The sequence below is a fragment of the Artemia sp. Qi Xiang Cuo genome, chromosome 8 (assembly GCF_049724085.1).
Source record: "Artemia sp. Qi Xiang Cuo chromosome 8, ASM4972408v1, whole genome shotgun sequence".
Lineage (NCBI taxonomy): Eukaryota > Metazoa > Arthropoda > Branchiopoda > Anostraca > Artemiidae > Artemia > Artemia sp. Qi Xiang Cuo.
In genome coordinates, this window is record NC_142801.1 from 54,568,569 (window position 1) to 54,585,877 (window position 17,309).

Consider the following 17,309-nt stretch of genomic DNA (forward strand, 5'->3'; position numbering starts at 1 on the left):
ATGCCCCCAGGGCATATAAGGATTGTATGTGTTTGGGGAAATGGTGGGTGTGAGAGGGGTGTTAGTTATCCTCCAATAACTTTCGACTATTAAAAAGGGCACAAACCCTTCTAATTTCCAATAGAATGAGCCCTTTTCGAAGTTTCTACAACATCACTATCTATAAAAACCCTTATATGCCCCGAGGACAGATCTTACGACCCTTGTCCCGTGGGCTCTGAGGGGCTTATCATCCTCAAAGATCTAATTTCTAGAACTTTGAACTAAGTTGAACAAAATGACTATATCAAAATTTTGATTGGATGTTTTTGGGGAAATGGTGGGTGTGAGAAAGGGGTTCGTTACTCTCAATTCACTTTCGACTATTAAAAAGGACACCATCCCTTTGAATTTCAAATCGAATGAACTCTTTTTGAAGTTTCAACGGCAGCACCTTCTATGAAAATCTTATATGCCCCCAGGGCATAACTTGCAACCCTTGCCCTTAGGGCTGTGGGGGGAGTGTAATTCTCAAAGATATAATTTTCGGACCTTTCAACTACTTTGAACAAATGGCTATCTCAAAATTTTGATTGGACGTGTTTGGATAAATGGTGGTCGTGGAAGGGGTGTTAGCCTTCCAATCACTTTCGACTATTAAAAAGGGCACTATCCATTTCAATTTCCAATTAAATTGGCCCTTTTTGACGTTTCTACGACAACACTTTCTATAAAAACCTATATGCCCCCAGGGCATAACTTACAACCCTTGCGCTTTGGGCTGTGGGGGGGGTGCCATCCTCAAAGACCTAATTTCCAGAACTCTCAACTACGTTGAACAAACTGGCTATCTCGAAATTTTGATTGGAAAAAGGTGGGCGTCAGAGGGGGTTAGTTGCCCTCTAATTACATTCGACTATTAACCCTTTCACTAACCCTTTGAATTTCCAATCGAATGAGCCTTTTTTGAAGTTTCTACTACAACACTTTCTATATAAACCTTATATGCCCCCAGGGCATGATTTACAACCCTTGCCCTGAGGGCTGTGAGGGAGTGTCCTCCTCAAAACCATAATTTCTATGTAGAAATCAACTACGCTGAACAAGATAACTATTTCAAAATTTTGATTGGATATGTTTGGGGAAATGGTTGGCGTGGAAGGGGTGTTAGTTACCTTCCAATCACTTTTGACTAGTAGAAAGGGTACAAGCCACTCCAATCTAATCCAATGAGCCTTTTTTGAAGTTTCTACGACAACTCCTTCGATACAAAGTGCCCTGGTCTAAAAAAAAAAACAAAAAAAACATGGTGCCAACATTTATCTTTCATAAAAACAACATTTAAAAGCTGAAATTAGCTGAAATTCCAGGAATTACAAATGGATTATATTCCTGGCGCTTTAATTGTGCTTAATTCTATTTTCATCAACGGATGTGACTGACACAAGTAAAAATTGTGGCGCTTACTATGGCTCATCCATTAACTTTCTGAAATACTTTTCCGTTCAATTTATGAAAAAAAAACCAACAAAACAGACGGAATAAAATATACAAAAGGTAGCCACGAAGCCCTTCGGAGCACGTGCGGCTAAAATAAACAAACAATTCAGGCATAAAATGAAACCAACAAAAGAAAATAAAGATAATAAGAGAATAATTACAATGCTATTCAATTATTTGCATTCAACAGCATGATTATTATACATCTTCTCAAGCGGGGATACATGAACGCACGTGGGCAAATATAACTCAACAAAAACCATAAAAAAAAGAAAAGACACGGATAGTAGTTAATAGCCATGCATGGTTAATATTAATAGCCATAGTTAATAGCCATAGTCATGCATGGCATAATACGGCATTTTTAGGGAATTTTAAAAAAGTGTTTAAATATATAATACTTAAACATCTTTTAGATTTTGGACCAGTATTTAGGGTCCTGGAAAAATTTACATTTAAGAATATAAATTGGTTGCTAAAATATAAATAAACGCATCACCAACACTCCTGGAAACGCTGGAAAGTCCAATGTCGTCTAGAGTTGCAGCACAATACAAAATACAATAAGAATCCGACGCATTAAACTTCAGCACCAGAAAACCACATATACTTGGTAATTGGGGGAAGAAGAAGATACTTGGGAGCCCGTGACCGTTCTTCTGTCAAAAAAAAAAAAAATAAAAAAAAAATCCACATTTTGCAGATGGGAGCTTGATAATTGAGATTTTGTGGGCGTTTCCCCCTTTTTGAAATATCCGTGACCGTTCTTCTGGCAAAAAAAAAACAACAACAAACAAACAAATATACACTTGGTAATTGGGAGAAGAAGATATTTGAGAATGTATAGTGAAAAGTGGTCCTTACAAGTTGCCCGATGTGTGGAGAGTGGGAGGAAAGTTTATTGCGTTTTCTGGGAAAGTGTGAACAGTTAAGGTATTTGAGAAATGATTTTTTAGAGCTGATTAGGGGGAACAGCTGTGCATGGAAAACAGTCGGGAAATGGGTGTTTTAGTAGTATTAGAAATCTGGCGCTGCTTATTCGCGTGGACATGACCTACTGTGAGGGTATTATTTAATAATTTTGTTTACATTAGTGTTTGTGAATGGCATTTTTTAAAAATTGTTTAATGGCCCCTTTTAATTGCTTTTGTGTGTTGTTCTCTTTTTTCCCCTTTATTTTTTGTGTGGCCACGGCCCTGCGGTTTTTTTGTGTATCAAATATACTGTACTACTATACTATACGATAAACGTGAAAATGTATCAATTTTAGCCTGGTTTTACATCTAAAACACGACACAATTGTTTGCATTTTAGTACCGTAAACTACAATATAAACACTATATATAATACTATACTATGTATTTACTATTCCTATATAATACTGTATTTATTCTATAATTTATCGTATATAACTATATTATACTATACTATATATATAATACTATAAACACTACAAACAAGTGTAACAATTTATATACAATAAGAATAAGAAGATGGAACGAGGTTCCTTTGAAATCTATTCAAACTAAAATTTAGACTTGACACAGCGAAACTACCATCATTTGACCTATATTCAACATTAAACAGTAGCAGGCAGTTTACCAAACACTTACTATAAGCAAGCAGACATCCGTAAGAATAAAATTTGTCTAAAAACCACCTTGGGAAACGTAAAATTATACCCTAAGTTCATTTTTGACATTTCAACTCCCCGTCCAAAGAAATATTTTATGGAGTGCGATTTTTCAGAGAGGAATATTATTATATCACTTATATTTATATTATCTTATTTCTTTATAACTACATATATTTGCCGTTAAAGCTGTATTATTAAACATTTACTAAAAGCAATCTGATGTCCATAAGAAAAACATTTATGATAAGCCCTACCGTGATAACTTCCTGGGTACAATTCAAAGAATAGTAGGCTACAATTCATTTGCGTCAAAAAAAAAAAAAAAAAAAAAAAAAAATCCAACTTGATGACGACGCTATTGGCATCCGGATATCTTCGACCTGTCTCCGTATTTTTCGAGCAGAAATGCACCGAATATATATATTTTTTATGTTTGTTTATGCACTGATTATAAATAATCCAAAGCACAAACACCTCAAAAAGTACCTAATGTTGTAGTTGCACCCGCTCTGACAATGCTTTATCCTAGTACTCTTCTAATCTGTTTGTATATTGTCCAAACTGATGCGCTATCAAACGGCACTAAGGCGCTGCATTTAATTAGACCCTTTGGCAAGGTTTTGACATTGTTTTACTTCCCTGCAACTAAGTGACTTTAATAATGTCGATTGTCACTCGTTGAGAAAAACAGGGAAAAATTAAAACAGAAATTTGGAACTTAATGTCTGTTGACAATATAAACGAGATACCTTTTTTCTTTAGAATAATATGTATCCTTATTAACTAGAATAACTAGTCATTTAACACGGGTGCATCAAAATGAAATAAAGCAAAGCAAAGCTTGTTTAAATTGCTGAAGTACGAGTAAAATCAGACCGAGGTAAACCGAGTAAATTCAGAACAAGAGTCAAACAAGCACCCAACGCAAATAATAAAAATGAAACGAAAATATTGAAATAACGGGTAAAACTAATAAGACAGTCTAATTTTGTACTGTCTTGATAACAAATTTTTCCCACTTATCTACATATTTTATATTCACTATATTTATAAATTTTCCAAGAAATTATTAGTTATAACGCATTTTAATTATTAGCGTCATTATTAACTAGTGAAATAAAAGAACACAGCAAATTGTTAATATATCATTATCAATTATTACATATATATATATATATATATATATATATATATATATATATATATATATATATATATATATATATATATATATATATATATATATATATATATATATATATATATATATATATATATATATATATATATATATATATATATATATATATATATTTTATTACTCTGGCCCGTCTTCGCCTACGAAAACATCTGGATTTCAAAGATTTTCCCCATTTAATACGTCCACTTCTGAGTTGTTTTTTTTTTTACTTTTTTGTGCGTAAAATCTCTAGTCTTAAAATCTTACCTTGATCAACTCTTTGAGTCGGTCAACAATGTAAAACTGCATAGTTTCGTCGTACACAGCAATATCACCTGTATGCAACCAGCCGTTTTCATCGATAGTCTCTTTTGTTGCTTCTGAATTGTTCAAATAGCCTTTCATAATCTAAAAGAGTAGAAATCTAGCGTTGTAGGGAAAAGGTAGAAAAAAAATGTAAAGCAAAAATGTTACACTTAAAAGTGTAAAAAGTGCATTATTAATGGGAAAACATATTAGTTCTACTTGAAATGAATATAAATCCTTTGCAAAAAAATTGGGCGAGATTATGCTAAAAACTAGCCCAGTAAAGTCTATAAGCATAACCAAGTCCATGTTACATAAATCCCCGTTTACATTTGGCGCTTTAAAGATAAATCCCTTGATGAATCATCCAAATCCTGCACTATAAAAACGGTCTTTTTGCGTTTTTCATTGGTTGATAAGGTCTACTTTGGCTGTATAACTAGTACTACTACTAACAAACTCACTGCAGCACCAGTCCATCACAGCTACGTACGCTCCTCCTCCATCCCAATCTATCTTAACAGTTAAAGGTCAGATAAGACTTTTAACCATGACGGTTACAAAATACTATATTATTTAAACAGTTTACAGAAAAGTATGTCGTTTCCACTTGGCGTTTTACAGACCAAGCAGCAAATAAACTTTGGGTCCGATCAAGGTGGATCTTTGGCGTCCAATACCGACATCGATATATCGGTAGCGTACCAACACGATAGCGATATAATTCGCCGATAAATTTCCCTCCGGAAAAAAAAACCTTACCTAAAGTTTAAACCCATCATTTTCTGCCCATATTCATACTCATTTGTTTCTTCCTGATCTATTACACAACAAAGAACAGTCTCAATAATTCACTGTGGATTCCAAAAATTAGTGCATTTACGAGAACATTTTGATTTTCTTTACGTTTTCCGATCAAGAGCTTCTGCGCACACAAACCAAATGGCGGATATTATCAAAAGTGACAAATAAGAACAAAAAAATAACCAAAGAGGTTGGTTTAGTTACATAAATACAAATAATTGAAAATCTGATTAAAAGAAGCGTAAGATATTTATTCAAATTGATTATTCAAAACCCAAATTTCAATAGCGGGACTTTGAACTTAAATCATTCACATATTAATGTAAAAATTTTACTTTACGTTCATTTGATATGGTCTCTTGCTAAGGAATCCATGCTAGAGGCACAGCGGACACAGGGGAGCAGCTGTTTTAAGTTTGGAGGAGGGATTTCAAGAATGTGTCGACAAAATCGTCCGCTATGCAGACAAATGGGGAATGCGGACATACAACCTAAATTTCTAAGATAAATTTTCCAAGGTGTTGACACGCGGCGGCGACGCCTTGGAACTCCCCCTCCCCAACTTAAAACACTCCCTCTCCTCCTTAGCTGCGCCCCTGACTGAAAATCATGGTTTTAACCGATTGAATCTTGGATCTTTCACCCACACAAGTGAACATTCATTAAACAAAAATGTCTGATTTATTGTATTCTTTTTAGTTGTTTTTGCAGAGGATGTGCGTCCTCGTAGTCGCCATACATTTAGAATATCGCTGCACCGGGTTTGTATTGACAACAAATATACTTTGATTTCATTTGACTCGCCTGTGCTTCTTTCTCCATCATGGCCAGACTTAGCTGGTGGATCCGCACTCAAAAAGTGGGCAATCAAAAATTACCATATTAGGAAATATGGTGCCACCTCCTGGACAAGCTGCGCCAAAAAATATCGGTAGATAAGCGATATTTTTTTTCGATATCTGATAATAAGACTGAGACCATCATATCAAACCGATAATATCGTCCGAACGATATATCGGTCGGGCCCTAAATAAAATATCCAAATGACCCCCCCCCCATTGAAAAAACGGTCTTATTGCGTTTTTTTGTTCTTGTCCGTCGACTGAGAACTGAACACATGACTTATGACATACAAAGACTTATTGGACTCAACGTGTTTTCGTTGACAGCAAAGTCAACATTATAGGTACCCAAGGCCGTACCCAGGATTTTTTCTCGGGGGGGGGGGGTTTACTCAATTTTTTTTGGGGGGGAGGAAGGATTTACACAAAAAAAACTCAAAAACCACATACAAAATTTATCTATATCTATTTTTGTAACGTTTTTACGAGTCAAACAAACATTTCGGGGGGGGTTCAAACTTGCCTGCCCCCCCCCCCCCCCATGCGTACGGCCTTGTAGGTACCTAACGTTGGATTTGTCTACTTTTGTTGACATTATGTCGATAGAGATACACAAATCAAATGCCGAGTTTTTGCACGAATTTTAAATTATATATGATCCCATTTACTTCAATATTTGTGGGGCTTCTTAGGGTAAAAGGATGACTATTTTCTACTTATTGAGGTAGTTGTGGCTTGTGATGGTGGTGGTAGGTAGCACAAGGTGGTAGTCGTTGCTTGTTTTCAATAAATGCTTTATTTTAATGTTGTGGCAACAACTATTTCTCGAAATGTTTGATACTTAAAGAAAAGAAAATTTTGAGCATTTCTTCAGTTTAGGGTCTAGCAAAATGCTTGAGTTATATTTCAAATATTCCAATAAAGGTGAAGTCTAAGGACTTTTTGGAATTGGATGATCAGTTTTCTGTACATTTTGGTTTCTAAAATAAAGTCGGTTTTTAACTGTTTTAAATACCTATAGTATTTACATTAATTATCAAACAGTTAGTGGTAACAAACTGTAAGTAAGGAGCGACCCGACTCAATGGTAACCGAAACTGTAGAAAACGAAATTTTGATACCAATAGATACATCAAAAGAATCAGATTTTAATGCTGATTTCAAATATATAAGTTTCATCGAGTTTAGTACCTATCAAAAGTTACGCGCCTGAGAAAATTTGGCTGATTAACAACTCTTATTTTTTTTAAACAATAAAAAACTTTAGCGTAAAGAGCGAGGCGTTGAGGAGGGGACAGCCACTTTCATATACGGAATAATTTCTGTTCGTTTTAAGTTTTAACGTCGTTCCTTACTTTCAGTTAAAAAAAACTTGTTTTTTTATTTAATTTACATTTAAACAAGAAAGAGTTTCTTCAGTTTTAAGGTCAAGTTCAGTTTTAAGGTCAGTTTTAAGGTTAGTATCATTTCAATTACGTTTTGCCAATAAAACGTAAAACGTTTTCCCAGTAAATCCCAGTAAAAACGAATTCCAAGGACTTTTTCACGCAAAATGACGACTTTTTCAATCTGTCGGTTTCTCAAATAAAGTTTTTGTTTCTAATTGTTTTATTTTAATGTAACAGCAATAGCTACCACTAGAATCATCAATTCTCGAAAAAGAGAGAATTAAAGAGTAATTCTTCAGTTTTGAGTTCAAGTAAGATATTATTCTCAAATTATTTATATAGTCTCAAATTACATTAGTTTATATTACATAAAGGAAAAAACCTTCATTAGTTTTAAGGTTAGGCAAAATATTCCAGTTGCGGTGATTCATAATATTGACCTTGGGGTTTTAAAAGTCTGGCCCAAACGTGACTTTTTTCAGTCCACCCAAAAGAGAATACAATCTTTTTAAACGCTGTCAAAAGACAATTTTTGGGGCGATAGAGATAAACCAGACGCTTCTACCAGCGAAATAAATCCATCGGACGCGAAATGTCTCTGTTCTGTTGGCAAGACTTACAAATCGAACAAGGTCCAATTAGGCCTGCACCTTTCTATTGTACTTCTTGTGAGTCATCAAACGAGTTCAATTAGGCCTGCACCTTTCCATTACACTTCTTGTGGGTCATAAAATAGAGAATATCTAAATATAAATCTAAGAAAACACTTTTAAGAAGTACACTTTCTAAAAAACAGAGAAACAAAAAACATAAATAAAAAACATAAACAGATAAATAAAAAGCAGAAACAGTACTATTTCCTATTCTGTTGCCTGAAAGCGGTTTTCCCGAAAATAATAATTTCTGTCGAAGCTGAGTTACAAACGCTATCTACGTAAGGAAAAGAAAATTTGTTTCAAATGGTCTATTTGACATAGCTGTAAGACGTCTTTAACTGCCTGTAATACGCAGTTCTCCTTTGCCGAATCCGATATTCTGTAAAGCGGTTTTGCCGAACCACATACAGCAAGATCCGTTTTGCCGAAAGTTACTGATTTGCTGAACGAAAGCAGGTTACATGATCAGAAAACCAATGCTCTAGCAATAACCGATTCTGAGATACACACGTCAAAAATTTTAAACCTCACTTTTCTCGGGTTTTCAAAAAATAGAATCGGCAAAACCGCTTTCAGGCGACGATTGGCTAGTTTCTTAATGCTTTCCTATTTCAAACAGAAATTAAAATGCATCCAAATTAAATGAAATATCACTCAAACTTGGACTAACTATCAAACATCTACTAAATAAATTTTAAAACTTTGCTCTTTTATAATTATAATCTGAAAAATCAACTATATTAATATATCATCAAATTTAATTTAATATAATATTTCAATGTGGCGTACCTGCGGACCTCTAACACAAAGCTCTCCTTGTTGACCAGGAGGTAAGCTGACGCCATCTTCTATGTCTATAACTTTAACTTCTGTACTAGGGAACGGCATTCCACATGACCCAATTTTTCCACCTTTTACAGGGGATACACTTATGACGGAGGTAGTTTCAGTTAATCCGTAGCCTAGAAATTTAAGATACAGTTAAATAAGCCGTAATTTAATATTTTTAGGTATATTTCCTTATTTTGTCACCAGGTTATGACAGTTATTTTACTTTATATTTTATTTACTGACATACTTTTATTCACTTGCTTTGATATTTTAATCACTTCCTAGTCCCCACTTTTTAAAGGTTCTTTTATTGACCTTATATTAAGAACTCCTATCAGGAACTGTCTTTTCGTATCTATTATAGGTAATAAACAGTTCATTAGCCCCCGCTTTTTAATTTTCTTACTAATTTTTTGAATAAAGGGATCGTACATAGCTTTCTAAAAGAAATTTACCTTGTTTCTCCGAAGTTATCTTTTTAAGTAACTGCAAGTAGTGTTGTAACTGGTAAAATTGGTCATGGTAAAATTGGGTATTTTACCGGTATCTTACACATTTTACGACGCCTTGCAATTTTCACAGCACAAAAGCGCAAAAAGATAGACAGAAAAAGGTTTGGATATGACTTATTGATTTTGTTTTGTGAATAGCTGTATTACGTCAGCTGCATTGAAAGGTCGTCTGTTTGACTTGAATCTCTTATTATAAGAACGATGAGGTGTATTATAGTACAGGTAATTATTATTTTGAAATGGTGAAATATTAGCTGAAATTAAATTATATTGGTTCTGTGAGCTGTTGAAGACAGAAAGGGCTACAAGTAGGATAGACATATGACAAACAAAAAAAAATAATACAATTAAATAGCCGTGAAAAAAATAGGGTAATGTCAGCTAGTGGACAGAAAAAAAGCGAAAATGACAGAAGCAGATATTTCGTCAGGGACTTCCGCCCAGCCATCTTCAGTTCTCAAAAAAGAAGAAAAACTAATTTTTTGAAGTAACTCTAACAAAGCAGAAGAAAGACTGAATCAAACGAACCAAAAAACCAAGTTAGTAATGTGCATATTTGCACATTAGGGTGGGGGGGGGATCAGTGTAAAGTATTTGGACAGCTTGAAGTTACATAATATGCAGAATAATTGTAGCCAACACATTTTGCATTTAGACATGTGCAAATACATAGCCCAAATTAGCCCAAGTCCCAAATTAGCCCAATAGCCCAAAGTCCCAGAACCCAAAATCAGGAAACATTCATTTAAAAAAACCTGTGGTTCGGAACAGGCACAATCACCTAAATCAGAATCTGAATCTGAAAGGGAAAAGCTAGATTCACCATCAGTTCCTAGTGAAGACGGTCTTAATGATTGTGAAAGTGACTGAATGTTCCACTATTATGATCCAAGTGGTACAAACCCCTTTTTTACTTGTATTCGGTGCTTTTATAAATAAATGAAAAATAACATGTATATGATACGAGAAATAAGGCTGAATACGGCTATTTAATCATGCAAGGCTGTTAGGGTAACATTCCTTAGGTTTAAATGTAGAAAAAATTGCTATTTTAATTTTTTTTTTTTACAAAAGGAATGTCCGAAATCAGGCACTGTCCAAGTGCTGAGGTATTACCCTAGGCACAAGATTACCAAAGGGATAAACTAGACTGTTAATTAAATTGATGAAACTCTAGATGAAGGGGTATTACCTTTTTTAAGCCCAGGAAAATCAGAATCCTTAAAAAATTTAATTGAAAGTGATACTAAAAAGAAATGCTCAACTGGTCTTTTAGCTACAGGGCAAGTCTAAAACAGCAATTTTGCCCTGAATTTCGAAGGAAGTACCTTATTTTACCAATTTTATCGTATTTTAACAATTTTACCTTATTTTACCAGTTTTACTTAACGAGTTTTTATTTTACGGCAATTTTACAATACTAACAGCAAGCAATGAAGATGATTATAAATCATATAAATGATTATAATAGATGATTATATAGTAAAATGATTATATAATGATAATAATAAATGATTATAATGATTGCTTTCGATTTTTGGACCCCGAAGTAAAAACGTTATTTTGAAATAAACAGTAATATAAATAGGCTATACATAAAAAAAAACACTCTTTTTAGAAAAGTGTCATTTCATGTTTTTTAGGAGCTTGATTTGTATTGTTCGTCCCCAATTTAATTGTTATTGTCATTGCCAAATTGTCTTCAGTAAAACGGAAAAAAAAGAAGAAAGAAGCGATAGCATCATGGTTGCACACAGATCTAATTCTACGAGGGGCCAGAGGACATTCCTGAGGGGGTGGGGAGATAAATATGATAAAACAATTTTTGATAAAAACGATTCACTTACTTTAATATTTTAATCACTCACTAGTCCCCACTTTTTATAGGTTCTTTTACCGACCTTACATGAAAAATTCTTATCGAAAGCTGTTTTGTCGTATCTATTATAGGTAACAGATGGCTCGTTAGCCCCCCACTTTTTTACTTACTTATAAATTTACTAATACTTTCAGATGGGCCTTGGACTCATATCAAGGGAACATAACGCATTACATTGTCTTCGCCAGAAAGAACTTGCCGAATCTTACATTTTTGAAAATTTTACACGATATGACGTAATGAAATAACACTTTTCCTCTGTGAATTTAAATAAGAAAAATAAACTGTATAACTTACAGTTCCACGAGGAATACGCTTGCATTAGGCTTCAGCTATCAGTTGCCAGCTATCAGCTATCAGCTATCAGTATTATACCCAGCGTGGGGTTGAAGATCCAATTGTGTAGTTACTTATTTTTTAATGGAAGCGTTGAAGGTTTACGGCAAAGAATATCATTTAAAGCTAAAATTACTAGTCAAGTGTTTTTCCAATGAGAGGATCGATCTCAATTATCCAGATTTTCTTTAAGCTATTCCGAATTTCGGACAATGGGCTGGGACACTTTCTTTTTTTGACGTAATGAACTTGCTAATTTAAGGAGAAATCTATTTGCCATTGGTAATAAAATAAAAGTGATAAAAATAAAAGTTCAAAATAGGGATAAAATCCTTTTTAATAGACAGTGTATAATAAATTTCACAAAAAATACCAGATATTTCGGTCACATCAGCACCGTATCAGTGACCGTACAGTGACCGTCATCAGTTTTAATATCATCAGTACCGTATCAGTGACCGTACAGTGACCGTCATCAGTTTTACTACTGATGACGGTATTATACACTGTCTATTAAAAAGGATTTTATCCCTATTTTGAACTTTTATTTTATCGTCATGGAAAGGCAGTGGGGTCTCCGAAATTATCTACGTAATAATAATAAGCTGCTACTGGAGATCTTTATCAATCTAGCCAAGGGGGGGGGGATAGCGAACTCTATTTGAAAAGGTTAGGAGGCCCAGATATAGGATTGGTCCTTAAATAGAAATAATTTTTTTGTTTCTTTCTTTGTTTGTTTAGCATTCTAATGCAAAAATGTCTGTTTTTTCTACATATTTTCAGGACGGAAGCATTTTACGAATGTTTATAATAAATTATATAATACGTTTAAAATATAGATGGAAATATATTTGTCTTTGAGCTACATGTGCAGTAACATTTTCTTTTCCAAACTTGTATGACTTCCCCTATCTCCTATGAAGACAATATGCCTCTTTAAATATTACCAAAGAATTCAGATTAACAGGAGAAAATTCTTGCCTTGTAATCGATTTTCAAAAAAAGCGCGAGAGAGTGGAAATGGAATAGTTTAAATAGTGATATTAAGATTATAATATTGTATAATATAGTATAATATATGATATTCTTTTGTATTTATTGTTTAGTGTGGAGGTATTAGTGGTGTCGGTGGCCAAGTGTTCTTTTTGTTTTAAGGATTTTGTTCTCTCTACCTCCCCCGCAGACAAGCTTTACTGTTTGGGGGAAGTAGTAATAATTTTTTGTTTTGTATGTTTTGTCGATAAATCCTTCTCTCTCTCTCTCTCTCTCTCTCTCTCTCTCTCTCTCTCTCTCTCTCTCTCGATCTGACTGTCTCTCTCTGTGTCTGTCTGTCTCTCTTTCTCTCTCTCTCTCTCTCTCTCTCTCTCTCTCTCTCTCTCTTTGTGTGTGTTTGTCTCTGTCTGTCTGTATCTCTCTGTGTGTGTGTCTGTGTCTCTCTCTCTCTCTCTCTCTCTCTCTCTCTCTCTCTCTCTGTCTCTCTCTCTCTCTCTCTCTCTCTCTCTCTATCTCTCTCTCTCTCTCTCTCTCTCTCTCTCTCTCTCTCTCTCTCTCTCTCTCTCTCTCTCTCTCTCTCTCTCTCTCTCTCTCTCTCTCTCTCTCTCTCTCTCTCTCTCTCTCTCTCTCTCTCTCTCTCTCTCTCTCTCTCTCTCTCTCTCTCTCTCTCTCTCTCTCTCTCTGCGTCAAATTTTATACTAAACGGAAATTTTGTATCTTGCTGTTGGGGTAATCATTTTTACAGTAAACCTTATCTCTGTTATGGACCAGATGATTACTAAGTCTTTATACATAATCCTGGACAGTCCAAAAAAGAAGAAAATGCTTGAAAAATACAAAAGTAAGCGTCATTTTCGTGTCCCTTGGGCGTTACAATACACCCAATATATTCGAAAGAAAACTGAAAAAAAATATCTTTGCTTGTTATTAAATAAAATCTTGTTATTAAATTAATATCCATTGCGTATAATTTTATTTATCAATTATACAGTTATTAAAGTATCCACAATTATTTATGATAGTAAAAAAATGAAATAATATGTTTAGTAACAATTTTTTAATGATGTTACGTCTTATTTGGCCTGTTATTAAATAAAATATTGTTATTAAATTAATATCCATTGCGTATAATTATATTTATCAATTATACAGTTATTAAAGTATCCACAATAATTTATGATGGTAAAAAAATGAAATAATATGTTTAGTAACAATTTTGTAATGATGTTACGTCTTATTTGGTACTTATGGTCTTTGGTTGATTTTTTAACCCTAAAAAAAAAATAATAATAGTAGTTCTGACTATTTTAAAGCCACGTCCAAAGTCGTGAATTTTCCATTTTTTTCAAAATTTAGCCGGGTCTTAGGAAGAAATTTCCTGAAAGAATGATTTCCTATCCCAGTCTATATAGGCATGTATCCTGTCATAAAAAGCTATAGGACATGTCTCGGACATAGTTACCCAAATTCCCCAAACACATCCTCTTAAAACACAAACACAGACAAAAGAAACGCTATTTCTCAAACACATCCACTTTAAAAAGTTAAGATTTTTTTTAATATTTGGATATTAAATTTTAAATATTCATAATCTACTAACCTTCCTGCAATAGTATATCAGGTTTATTAACTTTTTCAAGAAACGTGCTCGCTATTGCTGATCCAAGCGGAGCTGCACCGGAGACTGCAGTGTGTAAATTACTGAACCACTGCGACTTCACTTCTGGACGGCTAGCCAAAAAATTTATAATAGGTGGTACTAGTTGCATTATGCTGAACTAAAATAGTAATTAAAGTAATTTTACTAAAATCGCACTACATAAAATGAAAAAAAGTGGTTGCTTTACGGAAAAAAATGGTTGACAAACCAACCTCAAGAAGAAACTTTTACTTTTTGTCGTTATAACATGGGATTTAATCATTTAAACAATGCTAAAGCATTGTATTCATTGAATATATATTATTTAATAGACAACACTAGAAAACTGAGCATGGGTTCTCGGACATGCTGGATTCATTCTTCAAATAATACTGAAACATGATATTCCCTCCTTCTCTTTTGAGGTACGATCCCTTTTTGTAAAATAGAACTGATTTTCTTTTGCAGGTTAACCATAATGTGTTAACCTAGTCTTAATAAAAAGTAATTTCACATTTGAAATCACCACAAAAAGTAATATTCTTAAACTATACTAGCAGCAAAGCCTGTTGGAAGACAGGCATAAAATGATAAAAAAAAATGAAGCGAATATTCATTTGTGAGGATCGAAGAAAAATTGCTTTATTCCCCCCCCCCCCAACAAAATTCTAAGTATACTTACCCCTCCCGTCCCCCACAAATACACACCAAACTATCCCTGAAAGCCTCAACTCGATAACCCAGCCGTGAGACAAAAAAAAGGATAGACTTACCAAACCTAAAGCTTTGGAAATACCCATTTAGGAAAAAAGACACCCCCCCCCCACCCCCCCACCCGTTTAGCCCAGTTAATTACAGATTTCTCCTCGTGAAATCGTCTACTGAATCTTTCCTTAATAAATGCAACTTTCACCCAAAAAGGAACATATTCTCAGTATTCTACTTTTACTGACACAAATAAAATTAACGTCGGAATCAAACCATTGAACCTGAAATTGGAATCTTGTGCTCCACAATCTGAGCTAGCTGGACTCGTTAGCTATCTTTACACCGTTGGTTCGCTAGTGTACAGTGTTGGGCGATAATCTGATTAAACGATATATCGATATTTTTACTTTCGATATTCAATAATCGATATATTAATCCCAAAATGTCTACCAATATAAATGTTCATAACTTCTCTGACGTCTACATAATGCAACTGATAGCTGAAGCCTAATGCAAGCGTATTCCTCGTGGAACTGTTACAATTTATACAGTCAGTTGGCTCCCAATAATCAGATGCATTACACGCTTTTCTTTTTTATCTTTTTCATGCCTGAAGCCTGGAGGCAAGCAAGTCCTGATTACAGTTTAAAGAGATTACAAGCAGTGAGTAAATTTCATTAAAAGGCGGTGATTTTTTTTTCCTGATTTGTTTCATGGTTGAGGAATCGAATAAGAGCTTCGAGTTGTATTTTTTTTTTTTGGGGGGGGGGAGTCCATTTTCCAGCTACTGTGGTCAGGGATGTACGTAGGAGTAAGCTTGGGGCCCATGCCCTCCTCCCCAGAAAAATTAAAATTTCTTCAAATTCCGGAGACTCCTAATTCAAATTCTTAAATACAATATTTTAATACATTAAATATTGCCCCAAGATTCGACAGGGTACAAACTGAATACCTCCTAACTGCTATACCAGTTTTTACAAAATATTTATCATTATTATTTCAGGCTTGTAATAATCAGCAATATGTTCCGATATGTTCCAATATGCTCCAAAAAATTTCATTTGAAATTATTCAATATATGAGAGGGGTGCCCTTCATATACATAAGCTTCTTATTCTAATTAAATAGCCCTTGTGTTTCAGGAGTTGTTTTTAAAGAATTGGGACAAAGAAAAAAAAATCAAACTTTAGCGTAAAGAGCGAGGTACTGAGGAGGGGGTAACCCCCTCATATACAGTATGATTTCTTTTTTGTTTTAAGTATCAATATTCCTCCCTAGTTTCACTTGAAAAAACTCATTTTTTCATTTAATTTTTGATCGTTGTCAAATAATGCCGGGAAACCCCCATGAAAAACCCGTCCCTGCTGAAAATTCCACCCAGAAATTTACTTGTGGACAATTTCGCCTAGAAAATTCTCTTTAGGCTACTTTCATTTGAAAGGAAAGACTTTTTTTTTCATTTAATTTTCATTTTTTTTCAAAGCATCATCTTTTGGAAAAGCCTTTCGATAGGAAATTTTTCCTTCAAATTCCAGGTTTTTTCCGCCGAAAATTCTCCCATGAAAAATTTCTCCCGCCGAAAATTTCCCAAAGGAGAATATCTCCTGCGGAAAATTCCGCCGCGAAGAATTTCTCCCACTGAAAACTTCCCTATGGAAAATTTCTTCCTTAAGAAATCTCTCCCTCCCATGAAAAAAGACCCCAGACAATATTAACCTCTCTGAAAACTTTCCCCAGACAATTTTCCCAGAACACCTCTAGGTGTTAAATTGAATCGGCAAAGAGAAAGTAAGATAAATTTCGTACAGGAGTTCTGGCAAATTCTCTAGTGTAATATTTCTCCTTGTTCCGGAATCTCCGGAAACTTCCCTGCCCATGGAAAATTCTCCCCGTGGAGAATCTCCCTGTGGAAACTTCCCCTCCCTAAAAATGTCTGTTTACTTCGAAATAACAAATACTATATACAAACAATAGGCAAAATTCATAGCTCATAGCCCTTCATCCAGGTACTGTGGGGGAATCATGACAATTTCCTCGGAACATCTCAACATGAAAAATTGAATCGGCAAAGAGAAAGTATGATGAATTTCGTATAGGAGTTCTGACAAATTCTCCCGTGT

General features: G+C 34.4%; 1 protein-coding gene across 1 annotated transcript in view; it reads right to left on the reverse strand.

The window, feature by feature from the left end:
• The window catches only part of LOC148949574 (uncharacterized), a 171,369-nt gene that overhangs the window by 70,042 nt on the left and 84,018 nt on the right, over window positions 1–17,309 (reverse strand). The window contains exons 7-9 of the mRNA XM_089093600.1: window positions 14,443–14,620; window positions 9,081–9,253; window positions 4,563–4,703 (exon numbers count right to left, since the gene is read on the reverse strand). Of these exons, the coding sequence (XP_088949726.1) occupies window positions 4,563–4,703; window positions 9,081–9,253; window positions 14,443–14,620 (492 nt within the window). The remainder of the gene's footprint in view (window positions 1–4,562; window positions 4,704–9,080; window positions 9,254–14,442; window positions 14,621–17,309) is intronic.